Source organism: Mirounga angustirostris, unplaced genomic scaffold (genome assembly GCF_029215605.1).
Source record: "Mirounga angustirostris isolate CCGP_5_RB_7025 unplaced genomic scaffold, mMirAng1.0.hap1 SCAF_7, whole genome shotgun sequence".
NCBI lineage: Eukaryota > Metazoa > Chordata > Mammalia > Carnivora > Phocidae > Mirounga > Mirounga angustirostris.
The window spans coordinates 32766196-32793737 of record NW_026991715.1 but is presented as its reverse complement, the minus strand read 5'-3'; the positions used below and the strand labels follow the sequence as shown (position 1 = coordinate 32793737).

Sequence of the window (27542 nt, the reverse complement as noted above, 5' to 3'; positions counted from 1 at the left end):
GGAGTCCTACACAGGGCTCAATCCCAGGACCCTGAGATCATGACCTGAGCGAAAGGCAGCCGCTTAACTGACTGAGCCACCCAGGCGCCCTTTTTTGTTGTTAGATTTTTCTATTTATTTATATGGAAGAGAGAGGGCACGTGTGAGTGTGGGAGTGTGCAAGTGGGGGGTGGGGGAGGAGGGCAGAGGGAAAGAATCTCAAGCAGACTCTGTGCTGAGCCCCACACAGGGCTCAATCTCACGACCCTGAGATCAGGGCCTGAGCTGAAACCAAGAATCGCCTACTTAATGGACTACACCACTCAGGCACCCCTAGAGTCTTCTTTAAACAGCAGTGGTGTCAACATATCTAGTCAGCTATTTCTTCTTTAACTTAATTTACATTCTATTCAAATTTAAATTCCAGGTTTATCACTTTGTTTCTTTGCTGCACTTCCAATTTGTTAGCAAATTTGTTCTTTCAATGATCCCTTTTTGTAAAAGGGTTCATGTTGGGTTTATCACTGGGAGATAAGGAGGCAACACAACCACACACAGAACGAACTAAACAGTTGCACGGTGACCAATTACTAAGAGAACTTGAAAGAAGGGATATGACTGCTCAGTGATCATAATGCGCATTTTTATGTAGTGGTTTGTACCCTTAAGAGCTAGCAACCAAGTCCATATTCCATGCATTCACTCACAGTTAATGTATTCACTCACAGTTTAGTTACCATGGTAACTAAAATTGGAACCATGTTGGTGGGGGACTGGTGTTTTTTTTGTTTGTTTGTTTGTTTGTTTTTAGATTTTATTTATGGGTGCCTGGGTGGCTCAGTTGGTTAAGCAACTGCCTTTGGCTCAGGTCATGATCCTGGAATCCCGGGATCGAGTCCTGCATTGGGCTCCCTGCTCGGCAAGGAGTCTGCTTCTCCCTCTGACCCTCCCCCCTCTCATGCTCTCTCTCTCTCATTCTCTCTCTCAAATAAATAAATAAAATCTTTAAAAAAAAAAGATTTTATTTATTTAGAGAGAGAGAGTACAAGCAGGGGGAAGGGCAGAAGGAGAGGGAGAGAGAATCCCAAGTAGACTCCACGCTGAGCGCAGAGCCCCATGTGAGGCTCGATCTCGCGATCCCCTCATAGATCATGACCTGAGCCAATATCAAGAGTTGGATGCCAACTGAATGAGCCACCAAGGCATTCCGAATGACTGGTGTTATTTAACTCAACTGTGTAAGTGAAATATGTACATATTGGAACCTTGCAAAAGTGAGGACTGTCTGTATCTACTTCCTAGGGTTGCTGCAGAGATAAAGACAAATGTTTAGTAAAGTGCTTATAACAGTGCCTGCACTCCCATACTATCTATTATTGCTACTGGAATTATAGATAGATGAAGGAGGAAAGGAAGGCAAAAAGGCATGAAAGATACATAAGTGAAGAATGAAGATTCTGGATCACAGACAGAACACACATAGTCATGAAAGGGGGGAAAAGAGGTTCTTGGACCCTCAGATGATAAGTGAAAGCAGAGGTAGCAAGAGTTCGGCTTCCAGGCAGTACGAAGCTCAGCACTGTTGGATAATCTCATTTGCTCAGAAGCAGTAAGTTAGGCTATCCTAAAAATTGAGCAGGGTGGAAAAGGAAGTGAAGGCTGGCGGGAGAGTGGAATAAACTCGGAATCAGCTGCTACTGGAAATGAAAAAGAGAGTTAACCTGGGGTAAATAAAACTGTAGGCGGAAGAAAAGGCCCAGATTAGGCCAAACAGGATGAACTTAAAGTAGATTCTTAAAATTACAGTCTGTCTAAAATGAATCAAAATTCTTTAATAATTAGGTTACATTCAAATGGACAGATCTTGTAGATAATTTTAAATATAATTTTAATCACTTATCCTCACTGTATTAATCCCAAATTTTCACCAACTCTAATCTCTTTCACCAAAACCTCCTCCTTCTAAATTCTCACTCCCACACAAGTTCCTCTTCAATAGCCTCAAGCCTTCTACAGCTAGCATATAATTCCAAACTAAAATCAGGCAAAATGACAACAAATAAGTGGAAAGAAGAAAGCAAATTAAGTACATATACATCTACCCTAATCTCTTTTAGCTCAAAGCCATAATGACAAATCTTTAACTTCACAGCTAACAGTATTAGTAATTAAAAAATACATCACAAATATACTGTATGGTGGAATAAAACCTTCACATTTTCTCTACTCACAGAACTATGAACAAATATGTAAATAAGCCACTAGCTAAAAACAAGGTCCTCAGGCTTCTGCTGAATGGTCATCTCTCTAAAAGGAACATGACACTAAGACTGATGTGAAATATTTAGTAAGTTTAAAAAAAAAATAAAAAGAATCAAGAATTCTTTAAGAATAATAAAATATAACTGTTAATTAGTTTACAGAGCATACTTTTTTTTTTTTTTAAGATTTTTGCTTTTTTATTTGACAGAAAGAGAAAGAGCACAAGCAGGAGGAGTGGCAGGCAGAGGGAGTAGCAGGTTGCCAGATGAGCAGGGAGCCCGACGCGGGACTCGATCCCAGGACCCTGTGATTATGACCTGAGTTGTAGGCAGACACTTAACCCACTGAGCCACGCAGGCGCCCCAACAGAGCACACTTTTGAGTTAACAAAAGCCCTCTTTCTGCACACAACAAGGCAAACTGAGAAAACTGCAGCAGACAGGCAATCTGTCCAAAGTCACACGGTCAGCAGTAAAGGCTGAAAATATAACTGGGTCCTCTGGCCTTGTCCCAATTGTCTCCAGTCAACTCCACACTGTAGGAGGTATTTACTACAATATGAAAGAGATGAAATTTAAGAGAACCCCTAGTACTGTTCTATCTGCCATGAAATCAGAACTGTCAACATGCCCATTCCCTCATGTTTTCCCCCAACTAAGCTGGGGATAGAAGTTAAGTTACTCAGAAGTTCAAAACAAGGACAAAGGGCAATTGTAAAGGAAATAAACCAAAAGCCCCACAATTCTACATTAGAACAGGACAAGATCAAGGCCTTTCGGAAGCCTCAAATAACTTAAGTGAACTCCCTTGAATGCAACCCAACTTTTTATAAAATTACAGGGAAAGAATATGCTTGTAAACAGTGTGGGGCAGCAGGGTGTAGGAGAGAGAAAGACAAAAAATAGAAAGAAAGAAGGATTGGTTTTTCTTCTTTAGAGAGTAGGAAATGAGATACTCTGTTATGTTGCTCTCCTTTAAAATACAGAAGGTTACAAAGTGATGTTAATGAATACACTCTATTCTCCCAGAATACCATATGGTATAGATCAAACAAGGGCTGGAACTGGGCTTGAATCCCAACGTTGCTACTTGGCACCTGTGTGAATTTGGGTTGCTTTATGTCTACCTGTTTAGTCTTCTGTAAAATGGAGAATACCGCATCTCAGCACACTGGGTTGTTTTGAAAACAGAGGTAATGAATGCGGAGCTTAACAAATACTTCTCTGTTCCTTCCACTTTCCCATCTACTTTCTCCAATTACTTAACCTATCCGGAACATGATTACTGCTCACACACCGTTTCTTACATTTTTAGAAATAAAGTCATGCTAGCAAGTTTCCTACAGGATAAAAGAAAATTAACTTTTGATTTATAATATGAAGCCATATACATGGGGGGCACTCCCTCACTTCAAGCTCCATAGTGCAGATGGTAGAAAAAACTGGTCCTTTTGTGGTAATGGCTACAAAGTGTGATTTTGTTCCCCTTATTGCACCTTAGTTTTTCCATCTATTTAAAAAAAAAAAAAAAAAGAAATTAAGCCAATCTGAGGTTCCTTCCAGTTTTTAGGAACTGGTTATCTCCTCCACCTATCCCATTTACAACTTCACATCCCAGAAAACTCATGCCATACTACAAGAACAGCTCCCAACCACAATGCCATAGCAAAGGGTCTCAGGTCCTCAGAAATCCAGGTATATAAACATCCAGAGCCTTCAAAAGTCCTCCAAGAGACCCAACAGATAAGGAGCAAAGTTGTATCTTCCCTAAAATAACACTAAGGGTAAGTCTAATATGCTCCTCAGCCAGAACCTTTTCTACTTGTCTAGAAAAAGACAAGAACTTTGCCAGCCCAGCAGAGAAGCATGGCTTACCTTCTATAAATTACATAAACTGCTGACTTCAGTCCCTTTATTAATGGAAAAAAATTTTATATTTCTACTTTAAATAGCTGATATAGGGGCGCCTGGATGGCTCAGTCGGTTAAGCGACTGCCTTCAGCTCAGGTCACTATCCTGGAGTCCCAGGATTGAGTCCCACATCGGGCTTCCTGCCCAGCAGGGAGTCTGCTTCTCCTCTGACCTCTCTCTCTGAGTTTGCTCTCTGTCTTACTTTCTCTCTCTCAAATAAATGAAATCTTTAAAAAAAAAATTAAATAGCTGATATATAACAATCCGTACTGCACAATGAAAACTGAAATCACAGGGGCACCTGGCTAGCTCAGTCAGAAGAGCATGTGACTCTAGATCCCAGGGTTGTGAGTCTGAGCCCCATGCTGGGTGTAGAGATTACTTTAAAAATAAACAAACAAACAAACTTTACGAAAATAATTTTAAAAAAGAAAATGGAAATCACAATGTGCTTATAACATGAGAATGGGATGGGACAAGATTACGTCAACATACACAAAAATATTAACAGAGGTGGTACATCACAAAGTGGTACAGCAGGTTTGTAGATTATCTTCTGCTGTTTGTGTGTTTGTGTGTGTGTGTGTGTTTTAAACTTTCTATAATGAACATACATACTTTTTTAAAAAGTTTATTCTTTTAGTAATCTCTACACCCAATGTGGGACTTGAACTCATGACCCCAAGTATCAAGAGTTGCATGCTCTTCCAACTGAGCCAGCCAGATATCCCTGAACATATGTAGTTTTAAAGAAAAAAAGTTTTTAAATGATCAAAAAATGCAAACTATCTTTAATTCATGTCTGTGATACATAAAACTTTTTTTTAAAAGATTTTATTTATTTATTTGACAGAGAGAGAGAGAGACAGTGAGAGAGGGAACACAAGTAGGGGGAGTGGGAGAGGGAGAAGCAGGCTTCCCGCTGAGCAGGGAACCCGATGTGGGGCTCGATCCCAGGACCCTGGGATCATGACCTGAGCCGAAGGCAGACACTTCACGACTGAGCCACAAGGGTGCCCATGATACATAAAACTTAAGGTTTCCAAGAAAAGCACTCAAAGTCGATATACAACATTTCTTTTTCTAAGGTATAAAAAACCCACAGCTACTAAGTGCCACTGTAAAAAGAAAAAAGTAAAATTAGCATACAGTAGAAAATATAAAAGCTTTGTGAAATCAGCTGTCTTAAGAAGCTTATCTAAAATATGGGTGAGCCAAGCGATAAAATAAGGGGCCATCTGTAGCCCCAATCTCATTATTATTTTTGTTTAGTTGCTGCAGGAATTCAACTATTATACAAACTTTAAGTAGGTATTTCTTAAATAGAATATTTTATGAGAGCACACTGTTATCAACCACCAAATACAGAGAAAGATTTTAAGACATTCACCTCAATATGCTTTAGAGGACCACAAACACAGCCTGTGTCAAAACGACAGAAGCTTCCGGAAGAGCTGAAAAACATTCACCATCTCAAACATGTTCAAATTCCTTATTCATTTCAGGATCAATTTCAAGGCCATATGTGGAATTCTGATTCCCCCTCTTCCACTGATTTCCCAAATGGCCTTGGCTCAACTCATTTTGATCTCTACCTCAAAATGATTTTAAATACCTCAATTTTTTTTCTTTTCAATCAACTATCTCATATTATACTTGTCAACAATGGCAGCCTTCAGTCTTCAAAATAAAAAACTGTCCTATTTACCATATCCCTTTCAAACTTTTGAAAAGAGAATAAAACTTCGGCCACAAAAACATTAGTCTTTAGGTTTCTGATTCAAAATAACCCCCTTAAATCATATTACTCTATAGAGGATAACGCAGTCACTAAATATTATGTTGTATCAGAGTACTTAAAAAAAAAGTAAATGACTCTATCGAACACAATATATTTCTACCCACGTAAATCTATTCATAGAAAACAAAGTTTAAGGGTCTACAACCAAAATTTTAACCACTGGTTTCATCTCTGGATAGCAAAATTATAGCTGATTTTTATTTTCTTCTTTTTGCTCTTACCATCAAAAACAGTCACTGAAGAAAATTAGCTTTTTTAAAAAAAAGTTTTTAATTCTACCCAAGGAGTAACAGAGGAGACTTGGGGGGGGGGGGAGCAAGCAACCAACATCACAAGTAAGTCTGTTATAAATCACCCTCCACTTGATAGTTTGGCATCTTTACAGAGGAAAGTAAAAAACACCCAACCCTGAATTTGAATAGCTAAAAGTCCCCTACCATGGGATTCCTAATTCTTAAAAGTTACTTTTTCAATACTCTAGGTCCACTGACAGGCTTACTTTATACCAAATTCTCTTAAATATATCTGATTAATGGATCTCACCAAAAAGTGATGTAACTGTTATGTCTTTATTATTCCACCAATTTTATTTTTATAAAATAATAAACTGACAGAACCAAGCCTTCATAAAATTATTTGCTAGCTTCAAGATAATCAAGAATTAACACCCATTTCTCAACCTGCCCCACTCCCCCCAGCCCCCCAATTTTTTAATTCTTTTTCCATGACCCGGTAATAAAATATTTTCCTTACTTGTGAATGAAGATGAACTGGCAATACCGTTGCAAAGAATGACGGATTTCATTGCATACTCCTTAGGGGAAGGAACCAAATGGTAGTATGTATCAGACATAACCTGTATGTATATATCACTGGTATGTATCACCATACCCTGTGACATGGGGATGAACACTTAACTTAATCCTCTTTCACCTTTCCATTCATCACTGGGGGATATTTGGCAAAAATCAGAGACCTCTAGATAATGCTCCACAATTAGAGAAAAACTGACAATGATTCAAAGAATTCCTAACAGATGCTTTAATAGAACTTTCCTGGGGGGCCATTTTTAATCCACAAAACTGTTCATCTTTTGAATATCAACCCAGGAAATAAACATTTAATATCATGTTATATAACTACTATAAGCCCCTCGGAATCAGCTCAGAGAGTGCCTAGAAAAACTCTCAACCTACTCGCCCTTTCTCATTCCCTGGAGATAACAGAAAGGAGCTTTGAAATTTCTACTTTTACCAGGCGACAAAATGGATTTTTAAAAAAAGTTAAAATAGAGTACCACACATATTCATGTTCTCATTTTCCTTACTAATTCAAGTGTGCCCTGCTGCTATTCAGAAACACTTCAAAGAGAGGCACTTACTTCCTGATTACACATTCAAATAAATGCATAACATGCATTTCAACTTGGAATCACTTTCTTAAGAAATTAACTAGTAGAAACCACGTTACTGCAACATCATGGTTGAAGTCATGCCAAAGTCAAAATTTTAATACCTAAGATAACTTCCTCAGCTACACCGTACAAATATGTTAAGGCAATACTATTACCCAGTGTAACTTAAAAGTATTATTGTGTTGGTCAGTGTTATCCATTAAACATTTAACAAGACAATTTTTTAAAAAGGAGGAACAATTTCAAAATGTAAGGAAACATTAGAATTTAATAACTTCTTTCTCCTTTCCTCACTTTCAAGCTGGCTATACCAGAAACCAAGTCTCTGCAAAAGCAGCATATGCTCACATAAGGGTAGTGATCCAGAAGCAGACAGCATGCTTGACACATCCCAAGTCAAAGAAAATACAGCCTCCACCCTAGAGACTTACAGTTTAAGTCAGAAAGACAACTTTAAGACATAAAACACCCAGATGACAACCAGTTAATGATTTTTTTTGGAATTTTATTTCACTTTTCCTGCTCAAGTTAAATGAAGAGCAAGAGAAAATGAATTAAATGGTGGGAGTGGAGGAATGGGGGTCAATAATGAACAAGTTTTAAATTAATCACAGACCTCAGGAACATGGGAAGGGAAAGAACTGGAATGGGAGCACTTCCAAAAACAGTCCCAGCCATCAGGGGATCACATGAAAAGAGACATCCACAACAATAAGAGGAGAACACAGCATGCAAAATATAGCAAGATGGCAAGGGGAAAAGTCAGGATAACAGTAAGAAGCCAGAACTCAAAACAAGAATATGAGAAAAATCAGATGATTTCTTGGTAACTTTAATGAAGAAAATGATCATACTAATATGAAAATCTAATTAACTTAAATCTTTTTCAAAATGTTAAATATTTCTCTGCTATTGCTCTTCCAGAGCATCATTATTAACACTTTTTGAAACCCATAATCAACATTCCAGGGTAGGAATACTTGTCAGTTTTCTCCTGTGAAAAATCGAAGAGCCCATATGTAAGATCAAGCACCTGATTCCAACCTGATTAAAAATCACACTAACAAGACCAAATTAAAATGCAATCTCTCACATACCCACACAAAGCTATCTTTCAGGTCTTCACATCATGAACTACCTAAACCAGATTCCACTGTCTCCTGTCTACCTCTCAAACCCTACCCAAAGAAAGTCTCGACAGTTGCTTTGCCCTGATCACATCTGCCTTTTAACATCTATCTTCCAGGCTGCCTATATTAGATGTGGGTACATCAGTCTGAGGCTGTCAACATCTGCACTGGACAGGAGACTAATTTTCACCTCCTTCAATCTGACTCTAGGCAGTTGCCAGGGAGAAAATCATGCCTCGAGAACCTGACAGCTTGTGCTCAATATCCTTTTGTCAAGGATAAAATACATCATTATTTTCCTTAAAATTGCCTTGCCACATATGTATATGTAGGTATATACACACATATATATAAAATACATATACACACACATATATATACACATACACTTACATATACAGGTGCACAAATACCTCTCCATACATGTGTATATTTATTTTTCTCCCTATATACAAATGATTCAAGCTGTACCAAGGAAAATGGCACCTATGTCCTCAATTTTACTACACAATTACCGAGCTAAAAGAATGTCTCTTAAAAAATTAAAATAAAATAAAAATAAAGTAAGAGAATGTCTCTTAATTCTTATCAATTAAAAACCCTCATTGCCTATCCCTTCGTTATGAAATGTCCTAAGAGACCATCAGTTTTATCTGACTGGGTAATTCTGTGCTTTCAACATTTAAAAAAGGTGAGAAGATATCTGTGCAACAAGACCATTAAAGAGTATACTCACAAATAAACTATAGCTACTAAGATCATTCAGGTGCTAACAAACTCAATAGTTTTAACTCTATTGTTTTAGTAGACCAATAAATACTGTTTTTTTGCTCTAAAACTGACAAGGTGGTTCTTGTAACGATTGAGACTTAGTATTGAACAACATTGACTACTCTCAATTAAAGTCTTACTTCCACTCAAAGACAAGGCACTTGCACTATAATCAAAGCTTACCTGAAACAGAATACCAATCCAAAAGCCAGAACTTGAAAAGAAAAGCCTCCAAAGAAATCTCATGACAAATACTGCCTAAACATAAATAAACATGAAAAAGGGTACAAGCCAAACATTAAAGTATTTGCTTTCTTCTTTTTTTTTTTTTTAAGATTTTACTTATTTGACAGAGAGAGAGAGACAGGAGAGAGGGAACACAAGCAGGGGGAGTGGGAGAGGGAGAAGCAGGCTTCCTGCTGAGCAGGTAGCCAGACGCAGGCCTCGATCCCAGGACCCTGGGATCATGACCTGAGCCAAAGGCAGATGCTTAATGACTGAGCCACCCAGGTGCCCCAAAGTATTTGCTTTCTATTTACTGGACAAGAATATTCAGTAAAAGAATTTACCATATTTTCACGAACTTCCATCCATTTGAGAAGAAGGGCTATCTGCTTTCACTATTAAATGTTTTCTCAAGGGCGGCCTAGGTGGCATAGCTGGTTAAGTACCTGACTCGGTTTCTGCTCAGGTCGTGATCTCAGGATCTCAGGGTTGTCACACGGTCCATGGTCAGCTCTGGGACTCTCTCTCCCTCTCCCCCTGCCCTTCCCCCTACGCACCTCCAAGTCCAGTAAGACATAACTCAATCGTTGAGAATGTGGTAAAATTCCAATCGATAGGAAAAATAACAGGGATTCAACCAATCAACAAAGGAGGATGAAGGTTTACAGATACCTACCACTGCCCTAGGGTCTCTCACAAGCACTATGAAGAATGGTCAACATCAATTCCCACCAAATAGAGCTCGTTTTTTTAAGGAAGTAGCATTTTACATCTATAAAGATAGCAGACAATGTTAACAGACTATCCCATTACTTGTCAAAAAAATTTGCTTCTACTCAATACCACTTTATTATACCCTTATTCCTTTGGAGAACTCTCCCCCATTCCTCATGTCCTAGGGTGAACATGTGATCCAGGCTGGCTAGAAACTGATTCAGTGCTGAGGATCACCCAAGCAAAGCTAACCAGTCCCCTCTATGACTAAAATATAGAGGCAGAGGAAAAAAAGCTCTTTTTCTGCTAGGGTAACAAAACTAGGATCACCACCTCAAACTACATCTTGTCCAATATGTACATATGAAAAGAGAGGTAAGTTCAATGGAATATTATGTAGCCATTAAAAAGGGATGAGATTGTGCCATTTGCAACAACATGGATGGACCTAGAGGGTATAAGCTAAGTGAAGTAAGTCAGACTGAGAAAGACAAATATCTTATGATTTCACTCATATGTGGAATCTAAAAAAAAAAGAAAAGAAAAGAAAAATTAAAAAAAAACAGAATCAGACCTATAGAGAACAAACTGATGGATGCTGGGGGGCGGGGGGGGGGGGGGGGACAGGCAAATTAAGTGAAGAGGAGTGGGAAATAAAGGCTACCAGTTGTGAAATTGAAAGTCACAGGAATAAAAGGCACAGCATAAGGAATACAGTCAATAATTTTTTAACAGCAATGCATGGTGACAGATGGTAGCTATACCTGTGATGAACACAGCATAATGTATAAACTTGTCCTATCACTATGTTGTATATCTGAAACTAATGTAACACTGTCTGTCAACTACATTCGAATAAGGAGAGAAGGAAGGAAGGAAGGAAGGGAAGGAGGGAGGGAGGGAGGGAGGGAGGGAGGCCGGCAGGCGGTGGGAAGGAGGGGAGGGGAGGTAAAATGAAATAAATGGAGTCAAGTGATGAAGAAAGCCTTACATCCTTTGAGTCACTCAAAGGTAACTATCCCTGAACTCAAAATCTACTCCTGGAATTCCCAATTACGAAGGCCCATAAACTCCCTTTTTGCTTTAACAGCTCTGAACTAGATGTATTTCTTTTTTTTTATTTTTATTTATTTGCGAGAGAGAGAATGAGAGACAGAGAGCATGAGAGGGGGGAGGGTCAGAGGGAGAAGCAGACTCCCTGCAGAGCAGGGAGCCCGATGCGGGACTCGATCCAGGGACTCCAGGATCATTACCTGAGCCGAAAGCAGTCGCTTAACCAACTGAACCACCCAGGCGCCCTACTCCTGGAGATGTATCTTAATGATATAATTTTTAAAAGGGGGCAGGGAGGGTGACACTGTACATGTTCACACTCTTGAGCATTATTTATATCAAAAACATAAAAACAACTTTTAAGCCCAACAGGGAAATTATGCAATAAAAAGTAGTTTTAAACATTATAAATTACAAAGTTATATTGAATTAAAAAATGCCTATAATTAGTGTAAAATTTTTTACAAGACAATAAAATGCTATCAAAGCTAGAATTAAAACTAGGGTAAAATGCATATGCATTTAGCCAAGTACTTGAAAGAAAACACAAAGCTATATAAATATAAAATACTATTTATAATTATTCAAAAAATGAAATAGTGTAAATCTAAAATAACAAGTAGAGGACTTATATGTAAACACTGATGAAAGAAATCAAAAAAAGATCTAAATAGAAGGAAACATTTTTGTAATGGATTAGATGATTGAATATATTAAAAATATAAATTCTCCCCAAATTACAAGTTTAATGTAATTCTATCAAAATTGCAGATTTTTTTGTAGAAACAGATAAGCTTATCTAAAATTTATATGGAAAAACAAAAGAGATAGCATAACAATTCAGGAAAATATTAAGTGGGAGGAATCATTCTATCCAATTCTGAGACTCCTACAGCTATAGTAATAAAGACCATGTGGGTACTGGCAAAGGAAAGACACAGCGATCAATGGAACAAAATAAAGAACCCAGAAATAATCCCACACAAGCACAGCTGACCAATTTTTAGTAAGGGTGCAAAAGCAATTCAATGGAGGAAACAGAGTCTTTCCAACAAATGGTACTGGGGCAACTAGGTGTCCCTGGGGTAGAGGGCTGGGGGAGAATGAACTCACCCTAAACTTTACATGTTATACAAAAATTAACCCAAAATGAGTCATAGATTTAAATGTAAAACATAAAACTAAAAAACTTTTTTAAGAAAACAGGAGAAAATCCTCATGAGCTAAACCCTGGGGAAGAATTCTTAGACACCAAAAGCCCAATTCATGAAGGGGGTCAATAAATGGGACTTACTCAAATTAAAGACTTTTACTATGCAAAACACCTGTTAACAGGATGAAAAGACAAGCTATATCCACACCATGGAGTATCACAGAATACTACCTAACAACAAAGTTACCAACTATTGATATACCAACTTGAACGGCTCTCAAGAGCATCATGCTGACTAAAAAAAAGCCAATCTCAAAAGGTCATATACTGTCTGATTCCATTTATACAATTTTCTTGAAATGACAGAATCAGACATGGAGACAGAGGAGTTGCAAAGGGTGTTGGGACGAAACAAATGTACACAAGTGATAAAACCAGAGAGTTATATATAGATATTGTGCCAATGTCAATTTCCTGGTGTTGATACTGTACCATAGTTCCATAAGATAAACCACTGGGTGGTACCTGGGTGGCTCAGTCGGTTGAGCCTGCCTTCGGCTCAGTCATGATCCCAGGGGCCTGGGATCGAGCCTCACATCGAGCTCCCTGCATCGCACTGGGCTCCCTGCATGGGGCTCACTGTTGGGCAGGGAGCTTGCTTCTCCCTCTCCCTCTGCCATTCCCGTCCCTCTTTGGCTCTCTCTTTCTGTCAAAAAAATAAATAAATAATCTAAAAAAAAAAAAAAAAAAAAAAAAGATATAACCACTGGGGGAAACTCAGTAACAGATATACTGAACCACTCTGTGCTATCTTTTGAAAATCCCTGTGATTCAAAATTAAAAGTTAAGAAAAATAAAATTCACCTGTTAAGTGACTTTTTATTAGTGTAAACAAACACTAAAGCAAACAGTGTAATAGAATTTTTCTGACTTGACTGAAAACTGGTACAACAGAATCTTAATGGCTTTAAGCTGAGGAGAATATGCTGATACTAGGTAATTTCCCTGGAGATTTTAGGAGCACACACTGCCTTAACACATACCCTAAATGATTCAACTTACAGGAAAATAAATTATTACAATTTTTCACACACTAGGCCCCTCATTTTTATCCATAAATAAGATCAGCCATCTGCTCAGGCCAAGCTGGAAGTTAACCTGCATAACAACTGGCCCATTCTCCCTTTCCCATTACAGCAGTCCCTTCCTCAACAGCTCCATCTTACCCCTCACCACTATGAAGGTTTCCTGACTATTGGTCCTGCTCCAGGCTCTCTCCCAACCCATTTAACTCTTCCTGCACACAGCTGAGAGACTCATCTCCCCAAAACACCACTCCTTATTTCGTGTCACCCAGATGGCAGAACTTCTTAAAACAGGAAGAAAGTTAACGAGACATATTTCAGTTTAATTTAAGAAGAAAAAGAGCTTTAAAAATAAGCATAAAGCAGTGCTGGGAAAAGCTGCTTCCAGAGGTTAGCAAAGCCTGTATCAATTAGATACATTCAAGTATAGGGGAACCTGAAACTCGAGATCTATTCCAACCCCTATCATTTCCCTGAGAATTCTCCCTCCTTCACCTGACATTCCAAACTATCCTCTAAAATCTAGCTCCAACCTCTTTTCTTCTAACCTTTCCTCCCAGCACCCCTCTCCAAGCCAGGCCCTAACTATTCCCCCATGCACATCATGCAGTCTATTTTTCTAACTAGATGACTTCCCTAACTAGATGACTTTTTCCCCTCCCTCCTTTCACCTTTCATGATCGAGTGCACCTTCAGGAAGCTTTTCCGATTCCATGCTTACTCTCCCATTCGTGCTACTAATGTACTTTTCATGTCCAAGTGTCTGGATTATAAGCTCTGGGACAAACAGGAATAAAAGTCTCCTCTCTGCTAGCAGACAGTCTCTCTTCATCAGAGACCACACAGTCTCCCAGTCCTTTCCCCACTGTGGTTTCTCTGACACAGGATTTTTCCCAGGAAATACACGAATGTCCAGTGCACCAATCATCATCTATTTGGCCCTTTTGCTGAGCACATTATCATTAGAAGCAGTGCAGGGCTACACAAAGGTGTACCTCAGCTTCTTTGGGCCTTCTCCTTCAACCACCCAGAAATGTCCATGATACAACAGCAAGTCTCTGATCTTGGTCTTTGAGATCCAACTGTGAAATATAACTAAAGGATTTTTTTAAAACTCTGTTCTAGTAGAAACTATTCCTCATCACTCTACTTCCAACCTAACATCACTGGTCCTCTTTTTTTAATGTCTGCTCTTTTTCAAACAAGTTTCATTTACACCTTTCCATCTCTGTCCCTTGGATGTCTCCTTCCCAGCTAAGAGCCCTCTTTTTCTCATCAGAGCACTATTCAAGGATTCGTAAAATACACTCATACTCTTTTTTAGGTATTGTTTTATATATATATATATATACACACACACACACACACACATATATATAGTGTGTGTGTGTGTATATATATATATGAGGAGTGACTGCTAATACAAGATTTCCTTTTGCGGAGATGAAAACATTCTGGAATGAGATAATGGTGACAGCTGCACCACTCTGAATATACTAAAACCACCAATGTATATGCTTTAAAGGGATGAATTTTATGTTATATGAATCATATCTCAATTTTTTTTAAAGGTAAGATTTTCCAACCCTACCCCTGTATTTACATTTGGCACGGGGAAGGAAAACTCATTGTAATTTTTGAGACAAGAGCCTTTTCTCACACACTTCTTGGAGAACATAGTCAATTATCCTCTTTAAACAATTAAGTGCCTATCACGGATCAGGCACCATGACAGGAGCTGGAGAGAATGGTCACCAGACCAGCACAGACACCTGTCCTACTGGAGCCTAGAGAGGGGAAGACAACCAATTATCTAATTACCACTGTGATAAGAGCTAGGAAGAAAAAGTGTAAGGTAAGAATGACCAAATCAGGGTAGGGGGGTGTGGGGGTGGAAAGGGTCCCCCCAAAAAAAGCACACACAAAAAAGAGGCATACATATGCCTCAGCCCACATAAGGTAGGTAGTTATTCAACAACTAGTTAGAGGTGATGGGCAGTAAAATGAAACTCCTAGATCACAAGAATTTGGATGGCATGCAATTGGTAATTGGCTCCCATCTACCACAGGAGACTCACATGTCCACTGCATTGGCCTTGAGGTAAGGTGGCCCTGTATAATCATATTAATGTTTTACCTAGTGACGGTGTTAGTTTGGTAAGGTTTTAATGTACTCACAAATATTTGTGTTTATTATTCATGTAATCGGGGCAAAACAAGAAGAAAATAAAGTTATTCTGAAAACCTGTATACATTTAAGTCTCTGTTTATTAATGATGACTGCACAGAAAGCACAGCACTTGTACAAACTCAAAAATATAAAAAGCTTAACTTTCGGCTCAAAGTGTTATAAATAAATACATAAATTGTTTACTGAAAACATAAACTCCTATCTTTAACTCTGTGAAAACCCTAATCTGAAGTCAGTTAACCAGAGCCTATGGGTCAAATCTGGCCCCTTATCTGTTTTATAAGTAAGTTCTAGTGGAACAAAGCCATGCCCATTTGTTTATATATTACCTGTAGCTGCTTTCCCAGCACAACTGTAGAACTGAATAGTGTCAACTGAATAGTGTCAACAGAGACCTTATAACCAGTAAAGTCTAAAATATTTACTACTTGGCCCTTTACCAAAAAAATTTTTTTTGCAAACGTGTACTATACAGAAGTACTTCACATTGATTCAGAACAAAGAAATCGTATAACATCCTTTAACAATGAAGTGTCCCAGTGGATAGCAACAAACTCAAATGCAAAGAATTCTAACTCCACTTTATTAAAATCCTCTGTGAAGCTTTAGGTAAATCATAGTCTGTGTTTTATCCATCAAAATCCTAGAGGAGAACATAGGCAGTAACCTCTTTGACATCGGCCACAGCAACTTCTTTCAAGATACATCTCCAAAGGCTAGTGAAACAAAAGCAAGAATGAACTTTTGGGACTTCATCAAGATAAAAAGCTTCTGCACAGCAAAGGAAACAGTCAACAAAACAAAGAAGCAACCCACAGAATGGGAGAAGATATTTGCAAATGACACTACAGGTAAAGGGCTGGTATCCAAGATCTATAAAGAACTTCTCAAATTCAACACCCAAAAAAAACCATCAAGTCCAAAAATGGGCAGAAGATATGAACAGACACTTCTCCAAAGACGACATACAAATGGCTAACAGACACATGAAAAAATGTTCATCATCATTAGCCATCAGGGAAATTCAAATCAAAACCACATTGAGATACCACCTTACACCAGTTAGAATGGCCAAAATGGACAGGGAAAGAAACAACAAATGTTGGAGAGGTTGTGGAGAAAGGGGAACCCTCTTACAGTTGGTGGGAATGCAAGTTGGTACAGCCACTTTGGAAAACAGTGTGGAGGTGCCTCAAAAATTTAAAAATAGAGCTACCCTATGACCCAGCAATTGCACTCCTGGGTATTTACCCCAAAGACACAGATGTAGTGAAAAGAAGGGCCATATGCACCCCAATGTTCATAGCGGCAATGTCCGCAATAGCCAAACTGTGGAAAGAGCCGAGATGCCCCTCAACAGATGAATGGATAAAGATGATGTGGTCCATATATACAACAGAATATTACTCAGCCATCAAAAAGGACGAATACCCAACTTTTACACCAACATGGATGGGACTGGAGGAGATTATGCTAAGTGAAATAAGTCAAGCAGAGAAAGTCAACTATCATATGGTTTCACTTATTTGTGGAACAAAAGGAATAGCATGGAGGACAATAGAAGAAAGGGAAAAAGGAAGGAGGGGAAATCGGAGGGAGAGACGAACCATGAGAGACTAGGGACTCTGAGAAACAAACTGAGGGTTTTAGAGGGGAAGGTGTGGGGGGATGGGTTTAGCCCCGTGATGAGTATTAAGGAGGGCACGTACTGCATGGAGCACTGGGTGTTATACGAAAACTATGAATCGTGGATCACTATATCAAAAAGTAATGATGTATTGTATGGTGACTAACATAACATAATAAAATGTTTTAAAAAATCATAGTCTGTGTTTTATATACCAGTAAAATTCAGAGCACTTAGGTTGGAGTTTCGTTTAAGTGCTCAGAACGAAGCCAGGGCCGGGAAAGGTGTCTGTATTATCTTTTGCTGCCTAACAAATTCTCCCCAAATCTGGTAGCTTAAAATAAACACTTATTATCTCCTGAGTCTTCTGTGGGTCAGGAATTTGGAGTTGGTTAGGGCTGGCATCTTTTAAAACCTGACTGGAGCTGGAGGATCTGCTTCTAAGGTGGCTTACTCAGAAGCTTGGGAAACTGGTACTGACAGCTTCCCCCAAAGTTAATAATCCATGAGAAAGAGCCAGGCAGATACTATACTCTCTTTATGACTTTGCTTTAAAAGTAGATAATATCACTTCTACCACATTCTATTCTTTAGAGAGTCAAAGTCAGGCTCCACTTTTTTAAGGGAGGGGAGTCAAAGAATCTGCAAACATATTAATGCCACTACAGGGTTTCAAATGATGAGTAAACAGCTTCAACAACATAACCAACAAGGCTTGGTTGATTAAAGAATACGCACTTAACCATTTTCATAATACGTACTTTGTTCTATTTATGAGAGGAGAGAGGTTGCATCATCACTTGTTAAGATTCTCAAAAAAAAAAAAAAAAAAAGTAAGCCAACAGAAAAAAGCAAGGCACTTCAGCTTTTCATATCTGATGCAGTAATGATGATGGGAGGCAGTTATATTTTTGTTTTAGCTTTTTTTTTTATTTTTCAAGGAGAAAAAGCAAGGAGAGAAGGCAAATTATGGTGAATAGATCATGATCATAAATAATTGCAAAGTTGGCCTAGGACAGACAAGTACTTATGATTCAGAGCCACATAAAAGATCTTCTCAGATATAAATACAAACAAGAAAACAAATTTAGATATGCATTCAAAACTGTGGGGGGCTTGGGGGGGAAAGAGGTGCAAGTATTATGCCATGATTGCTACAAATTTGCATCAGAGAAACTTCTGAAACAAGGAACATATATAGAGTGAAATTAAAAGTTACCTATAACAATTAAATGTATTTTCAAAATAAATATCTTAGTTACTAGACTCAAGGAACATTTGGTGAAATTCATCAAGTGCTACTATTTTCAGGCAAAAAGGCCTGGGAACAAACTTTCTCAAAGGACAATGAAATAAGAGCCATTCTGATTTCCTTAACAAGAAACTCAGAAATTGTCTTGAACTAGACAATTTAACTGCTTTAAAATAAATTTATTCAAAGCCCACTCTAATGGGATGAATAATGTCCCCCAAAACTCATACCCACCCAGAACCTATGAATGTGGCCTTATTTGCAAACAGGGTCTTTGCAGACATAATCAAGTAAAGATGAGGTCATACTGGATTTAGGGAGGACCCTAATTCAAAGCTTGATATCCTTTTAAGAGGAAACTTTGTACACAGAGACACATAGGGAGAATGCCATGTGACAAGACAATGAAGGAAGAGACTGCAGTGACAAGTCTACAAGCCAAGGATTGCTGGCAAACACGAGAAGCTAGGAGAGAACATGCAACAGATTCTTGAGCCCCCAAGAAAGAATCAATCCTGCTGACACCTTGATTTCAGATATCTGGCCTCCAGAACTGTTGCTCTAAGCCACCAAGTTTATAGTAATTTATGTTATGACAGCCGTAGATAACTAATACATCCACCCATATTACAGTTAGTAATAATGAATTTAAATTTCATCATTTACAATATTAGAAACATTTATCTTCAGCCTGAAAATTAAGAAAAATATTTACCAAAGTTCTTAGTTCACACATTCAGAACAATTGGCGATAGCATGCCCATTTAAGGCACTGCCCCTTTTTTGGGTACTGTCACAGAATGAATATGACATTAAGACTCCAATGGACTGGGACGCCTGGGTGGCTCAGATGGTTAAGCATCTGCCTTCGGCTCAGGTCATGATCCCAGGGTCCTGGGATCAAGCCCCACATCAGGCTCTGTGCTCAGCAGGGAGCCTGCTTCTCCCTCTCCCTCTGCCTGCCTGTCTGCCTACTTGTGATCTCTCTCTATCTCTCTCGCTGTCAAATAAATTTAAAAAAAACTTAAAAAAAAAAAAAAAAGACTCCAATGGATTATGCACACTACTATCAGCCATGAGAGATTCAGTGAAGTTCTCCCAAAGGTCAGTAAAGCAACTGTACAGAGTAGGAGCTCAGTTCACCTTAGTTGATATCCAACAGCTTCACAAAAACCTGTCTTTAAGTCCTCCTGCTGAAAAAGAAGTTTAACACAAAACTACAAGTTTCAAGAATTTAATGTTCCACGTGTAAAGTCTTCTTATCATACTTGTAGCTTCATAATAACGAGTTTTTCTAATAGGCACTACTGCCAAGCTGTGGGTTACAATTCCACTTTTTATTAATTCTGAGTTTCCCCCAAAACAGGATTCCTTTAAGCCCAGATTTGTTTTTATTTCAAACTCAAACCACTTCAAGGATGCATGGCTAATTTAACATACCAGCCTGACAGAATGAGGCAACTTCTAGGGTATTTTCAGAATGGCTGAACATTTTTCCATTTATCACCCCTGTATCTACAGCATGAACTAAAAAGAGGTATTAGAGAGGATGAAAGGTAAACTTCTGCCCCATTTACGTCCTATTAAACTGTTGTTGGAACATTTCTAAGACTCAACTCTTAGGATGCCCAAGAGAAGCGGATTCAGATTCTCCAAACACAATGTTTCTTTGTTAGTGTCTCTCCTGATTAAAAGTGAAGCCAGTACAACTTAATCCATCTCCCATAAATGAATATTTTAAGTTACTGAGCAACTGGCAAGCTTAAGAATGAGAGTAGTGGCCACAAGTCAGCTTCAACGATTAATTTTCTAGACAAGCCCGCCTCTCTTTACATAAAAAGCAATAGTGACCTACCTTGTTTTCGAACATCTTCTACAGCAGCCACAAGCTCTTCTTTGAGAAACTGACTCTCCTTTGCAATTTTATCCCCCTTCTCCAAAAAATTCTCAGTTGCTTGTTCAACAGATGCAGCCAAAACATGGGCCTTCTTAGAACGGCCTCTCTTCTTATTTGAAGGCCCCTTACTATTGGTGTTTACCAGAGTTGTGACCTAAAAGTTTCATTTTTACAAATTAAACTGTAGTCAGTTAAAATGAAAACAACAGAAAGACAACCATCTTTAAAGATCGGAATAGTAAATTATTCATAACAAAATGAAATATCACATTTATAAATTCCACTAAGCATTAACAAGTAACATGCACTCTCCATATTTAAGATATATAGCAACAATACTCTAAATTTAGGTGCCAAAATAATTTTGCTATCTCAATGTGCAAGACAAAAAATATTTTAATTTTTCAAACATGATAACTAGGTTTTAGTTTCATTTTACAAATCAAAAACTGATCAGAAACATGTTAGACATCTCTACACGTCATCATGAAGTCCCAGAAAGAGGTTAACAATGAACTTGCTAGCTTTACGTGGACGTCACATTTTCCACTGTTTTCAACCTGTGTAAAATATTTTAAGGTAACTTGCTCTGATTCTGTTTCATAGTTTATTCAAACAAATCTCAGCAATTAATCAGTAAAGGTCCTTAACAAAGAAAGGAAGTACTGCCCAAAGTAGCCTACTATGATGGTGCTTTAAGTCCCAAAACGTTAACCATCATTAATATATATAATACCAAATGATCTGTAGGTTGAAGATGACTATAGATTTGTTATTAGCATAACTTGCCACACAAAAGACCTGCTTAGAACTATACTGGATGGGCTTCAAGAAAGTAAATATTCATGAGTTTTACCACACACTTCTGCATTATATATATTAAAATATATAAATATATATGTACGCATGTATACGTGTTTATATGTATCTGTAATACTCGCTAACAATTAATGAAATGGCATCACACTGATATTTGTAACAAAACATACCAAACCTATACCCTCAAGTTACCTGTTAACTGATCCTAGACAAGGAAAAGTCTGTTAAGAACGGTAAAGAGACAACAGTCAAGGCTTCACAGCCCATCTTTCTTGAATACAACCTATACCTTCCAAGAAAAAAGTGATGAAGAAATGATCTACAAAACACAAATATTTGTTAAGTTGCATTACATACCACTTATCCCCTATTATTTCCAGTAAGACTCAAGAAAATGGCAATAACTATGCTCCTATATGGTTAAATTAATGCATGCATCAATATTTAAATAATTAGTGGTGCCTAACCATCTAAATACTATTAACCTAAACTCAACTACTCAAATTAAAGCTTTGAGCTAAATTTGCTCTGTGTTTGTTTACCAGGCCTACTACTATGGAACCATATTACAACTATGTATTTGTTTGCAGATTCTTACCTGTGTAACAAGAGGCTCCAACAGTCTTTCAACTGCCAAAGTCCTGATCTCTAGGCTTTTAGGGTCCCATTTAAAGTTTATGTTGCCTGCGTGGACAGAAGTCATTTCTGAAAAAGAAACAAAAGGTCAAAGTGAGGCAAACATCAAACATAAACATGAAATATATAACAAATCTTCTCCCACTTTTAAAAAGGACTTTTTATGTCAGCAAAGCTTAATTCCAGATAGGAAAAAAAATTCCTACTGGCCTGCACAAGAGGGCCTGATAACTCTGACCTCTTACACTTTGAAATGTTGAGCTTATAAACAGCAGAGGTACTTAAAAGAGGCACTCCCAAACACATAGAGCCCTTTCCCTTTGGGCTTCTCTGGCACCAGGCCATTCCTACTTTTTTTTTCCACACCAACTTAGAATCAGGATGAAAAGCTAAAATGAATGAAGGCCTGATTCTGATTTTTACTCTATTAAAACATAATGCTTAAGTCCACTGCCCTCTGCACCTACAGCTATTATCACTCATAGCCAGAAGAAATTTCAAGTTGCACTTAGTCAAGTTATCAATGTATCAGTATCAAGGTAAACTTCCATTAGAGAGAGGCTTTAAAACTAGGGGAAAAGACTTCAATGAAAACACCAACAGTTAGTGTCTGCTTCTAAAAGTAGTGCCTGAAAGATTAAAAAAAGACAGGAGGCACATAACTGAAGTAAACACTAAACTTTCTAGACAATCAACTTGATAGATATTTAAAACCTTAAAAGAATATGTTCTTAGGACCCAGAAATTCTACCTCTAGAATTTTATTCTAAATGAAAAATCAAGGTGCATGTAAAACCTTGGATACAATGATGTTCACAACAGCACTGCATATAATCATTAAAAATTATAAACTACCTAAATTTCAGAGTTCCCTGAATAAATAAATCACATAACCAACCACACATTACTGTGCTGCTCTTAAGAAACAATGTTTACAGAATTTAGGAAAAACAAAAAAGTGTTCTTGTTGCCCAGGTCTTTCTTTTTTTTTTTTTTTTTTTTTTTAAGATTTTATTTATTTATTTGACAGAGAGAGACACAGCAAGAGAGGGAACACAAGCAGGGGGAGTGGGAGAGGGAGAAGCAGGCTTCCCGCTGAACAGGGAGCCTGATGCGGGGCTCTATCCCAGGACCCTGGGATCATGACCCGAGCCGAAGGCAGGTGCTTAACCAACTGAGCCACCCAGGCGCCCTGCCCAGGTCTTCATTTCTATTAAACACCAATTCCCATTAAAGGGAACCAGGGCTCATCCCAAAAAGGGGAGGCGGGGGCTCTTCAGGTCTGAGCTATCCTATTCTGCAGAATGCAAAGAAGGGTACAAAGACTAACCTATCAAAACACAGAGGAACCAAAGGCTCCACCAGCCAATTTATGACAAATTGAATATCAAAAAGCATGATGACTGCAACTGCCTGATTGACAGGTAGCCAGGTAGGTAAGTACATAGAAAGATATCCTATGACCATAGAGATTCTCAAAAGAAAAAGGGAATTTCTTTATCATAAATGTAGAATAGAATTAGAAAATGACCATTTTGCAAGCCCCAGTGTAATAACTGATTCAGGCAACAATTACCAATGGATGTTAACACCATTAAGTGAAAGGCTACTGGGGAACAGGATACTTTAAGATGCCAAAGTATCACTTGACAAGTTACTTACTAATTACAGAGGCCAAGACATACCTTTACAAATTTGCCATCTAATGGCCACCTTCTTAAACAGATAACTAAACTTAGCATCACTATTAATGACAGACCTGGTATTATATGCCTCCCAATATAAAGAAATGTATTACCTATTAAGTACTCTTGATGAAAAAAAGCTTTAAAAGTTTTTCAAGAAAAAAAAAAAAGTTTTTCAAGAGCCTCAGTGTTACTATAAAATGAGTAGCTGAGCAACAGCAAAAATAAATGCTTAACTAGAGTCTATTGAAGCCTCTATGTAGGGATTCAAAACCTTTTTCAATGCCATGGATCCTTTTGGCAGTCTAGTAAAGTCTGAACACCAATGTCTGTCCAACAGAAATACAGTGTAAGCCACCTATGTAATTTTCAATTTTTTAGTAGCAACATTAAAAAGAAATGGATGACCGTACACAATGTATCCAAAAAATTTTAGCATATAAACACATTTTTTAAATTATTAGAGATATTTTACATAAGTATTTTTTTTTAAAGATTTTATTTATTTATTTGAGAGAGACAGAATGAGAGACAGAGAGCATGAGAGGGAGGAGGGTCAGAGGGAGAAGCAGACTCCCCGCCGAGCAGGAAGCCCGAAGGGAGACTCGATCCGGGACTCCAGGATCATGACCTGAGCCAAAGGCAGTCGCTCAACCAACTGAGCCACCCAGGCGCCCCGAGATATTTTACATAAGTATTAAGTGTCCAAATGCGGGATTTGCTTTACACTCAGGGCACACTTAGTCAAAGAAGCCACATTTCACCTGTTCAAGAGCCACCTGTCAGCTTCTGTACTGAATAGGGCAGCTATAAGACCCTTTCTTACAATGTTTTTCAAGGGGGCGCCTGGGTGGCTCAGTTGGTTAAGCGACTGCCTTCGGCTCAGGCCATGATCCTGGAGTCCCTGGATCGAGTCCCGCATGGGGCTCCCTGCTCAGCGGGGGGTCTGCTTCTCCCCTGACCCTCCTCCCTCTCATGCTCTCTGTCTCTCATTCTCTCTGTCTCAAATAAATAAATAAAATCTTTAAAAAAAAAAAAACAAAACACAATGTTTTTCAAATGCATAAAACACAATCCAAAGGATTACAAAGGAAACATATACTGAAATTTAGTTATCAAGATACTTTACAAACAAATGGATGATACAGTAATATATGTGCTTCTTTATTAATATTAAATAAGACTTAGCAAGAAGTCTGACTACTTCAAAGTAACAATGAACATGCACATTTTTCAAGGTAATGTAATTATTGCAGATATGAAAAGCACTGAGATTCCTACTGGTGACAAAGTTACAGGTTCAACTGAAAACTGTAGTTTGTTATCTACACTAATAATAGAAATGCTAAATTCCTGTTAATAGTGAAAACAAAGACAAAATTTTTCCAATCCAAATTCACTGCAGGTTAAAAAAAATCTGGCCTAGACTCAATGTCAAGCTTATAGGGGATACAGAAGCATGGTAAGCAACACCACGGGAAAACAAACAAAACCAGAATGTAGGGTACCTTATAAGATAACACAACCTCAATTCTTCAGAAAAGTCAGTACTCGGGGGGAGAGGGTGAGAAGACTATTCTAGACTGAAAGACTGAAGAGACGTAAGAAATCTCATGCAATACATGTACCCTGTTCAGACAACAGTTTGAGACAAGTTAATAAGACATTTGTAAGGAAACCGGTGTTTAATACTTACTAAATATTAAATGTTATTACAGAATTACTGCTCAATTTCATAGGTGTGATAACGAAATTGTGACTATGCAGAAAAATGACAATTTCTAGGAGATGAATGCTGAAATATTTAGGGGTGAAATATAAAGATGTCTGCAAATTTCAAACAGTTTAGCAAAAGAAAATATATACATATACAGATCAAGGAATTACGAAAAATATTCGTAACTATTCAATCTAGGTAGAGAACACCTGGATGGGTGTTCTCAGATTTATCCTTTTAGCTTCTTTGTATACCTGAAATGTCTCATCTAATAAAATAGGGAGATGTTATAGAAGTTTATGAGAAAATGTTCAAAATATACCATTGAAGACGATAAAGAGATTTCAAAACAATATAAAGTATGACTGCAGGGAGGAATAAAGATATATAGATGTATAAACCAAAATATTAACAAGTGTTATTTTTTTTTTTAAAGATTTTATTTATTTATTTGAGAGAGAGAGAATGAGTGAGAGCACATGAGAGGGGGGAGGGTCAGAGGGAGAAGCAGACCCCCTGCCGAGCAGGGAGCCCGATGCGGGACTCGATCCAGGGACTCCAGGATCATGACCTGAGCCGAAGGCAGTCACTTAACCAACTGAGCCACCCAGGCGCCCAACAAGTGTTATTTCTAAAGTGGGGATTATGGGTAGTTTTAACATTCTTTTTGCTTAACTGTATTTTTTGATATTATAAAAATCACACTGGCATTTAGAAAAAGTTACTTTTGTTAATTAAAAAAGCAGAATCTTCATTTTATAATCTTTACATCTTTATGTAAGGAGGACAATACAATCAAAAGGTATGTTGGTCATCATTTAACCACTTTGAACTTCCTTACTCATTTAAAAAATAAGAACTTCCTTACTCATTTAAAAAATAAGACAATCAAGACCTTCAGCGTTGCCCTGGCGGAGCAGAGACAGGCCCTCTGGTTGGAGAGATGTGTAACACACCGACTTACCGTGACCTAGGAAAGGCCACCAAGGATGTCTTCAATAAAGGATATGGATTTGGCATGGTTAAAATAGATCTAAGAACCAAGTCCTGTAGTGGAGTAGAATTTTCTACTTCTGGTCATGCTTACACTGATACAGGGAAAGCGTCAGGCAACGTAGAGACCAAATATAAGGTCTGTAACTATGGACTTACCTTCACCCAGAAATGTACTCTCAGAACAGAAATCTCTTTGGAGAGTTAAGTTGGCTGACGGGTTGAAACTGACTCCTGATACCATATTTGTACCGAACACAGGAAAGAAGAGTGGAAAACTGAAGGCCTCTTATAAACAGAATTGTTTCAGTCTTGGCGGTAATGTTGATAGAGATTTTTCTGGACCAACCATCTATGGCTGGGTTGTGTTAGCCTTTGAGGGTTGGCTTGCTGGCTATCAGATGAGTTTTGACACAGCCAAATCCAAACTGTCACAGAATAATTTCACCCTGGGTTATAAGGCTGCAGATTTCCAGCTGCACACTCATGTGAATGATGGCACTGAATTTGGAGGGTCTATCTACCAGAAGGTTAACGAGAAGACTGAAATGTCAATAAACCTTGCTTGGACGGCTGGCAGGAACAATACCTGTTTTGGCATTGCTGCTAAATACAAGCTGGATTGTAGAACTTCTCTATCTGCTAAAGTAAATGATGCCAGCCTGATTGGACTGGGTTATACTCAGATGCTTTGACCTGGTGTCACACTGACCCTATCAGCTTTAATCGATGGGAAGAACTTCAATGGAGGAGGTCACAAGTTTGGGTTGGGATTTGAACTAGAAGCTTAATGTGGTTTTGAGTAAAGCATCTGATTTGTCCCTGGAGGTGAAGAGAACCCACTATGTTTTGGCCTTAAAATTCCGTGAAATTTCAAAAGTGTGAACTTTTTATTCTTCCAAAGGATTGTAATCCTCCCCACACTGAAATCTAGAGATTGCAAGTCCATCCTAAGGGAGTACTTGAATGCATGCCTGGAAGTTGTCATGTTTGTGCCACATTTCAGATGAGTTCTGCAGTGTTATTTTAAATGTGTTCCTCAGCAACAATGTAGTGTCGTGTTACAAAGGAAATGACCCGATCCTCCAGTTTGTACATCACGTTCCGCATGTCCCACACCACTTTTTCATGACCTTTTAATATATTGGTCTCTGTGCTGTAGTGTAATCTTTGGTTTTGCATCAGAGTAAAATAAACCCATCACATTTGGAACATTTAAAAAAAAAAA

General features: G+C 38.2%; 1 protein-coding gene and 1 pseudogene across 3 annotated transcripts in view; one reads left to right on the top strand and one right to left on the bottom strand.

Moving 5' to 3' along the window:
* The window catches only part of CTNNA1 (catenin alpha 1), a 183873-nt gene that overhangs the window by 132620 nt on the left and 23711 nt on the right, over positions 1-27542 (bottom strand). For all 3 annotated transcript variants that reach the window (XM_045893278.3, XM_064595969.1, XM_045893287.3), the window contains exons 2-3: positions 21882-21988; positions 20423-20618 (exon numbers count right to left, since the gene is read on the bottom strand). In XM_045893278.3, coding sequence (XP_045749234.1) covers positions 20423-20618; positions 21882-21986 — 301 coding nt within the window. In that variant the 5' untranslated portion in view covers positions 21987-21988. The remainder of the gene's footprint in view (positions 1-20422; positions 20619-21881; positions 21989-27542) is intronic.
* LOC123856957 (voltage-dependent anion-selective channel protein 3-like) lies at positions 26265-27504 on the top strand (annotated as a pseudogene).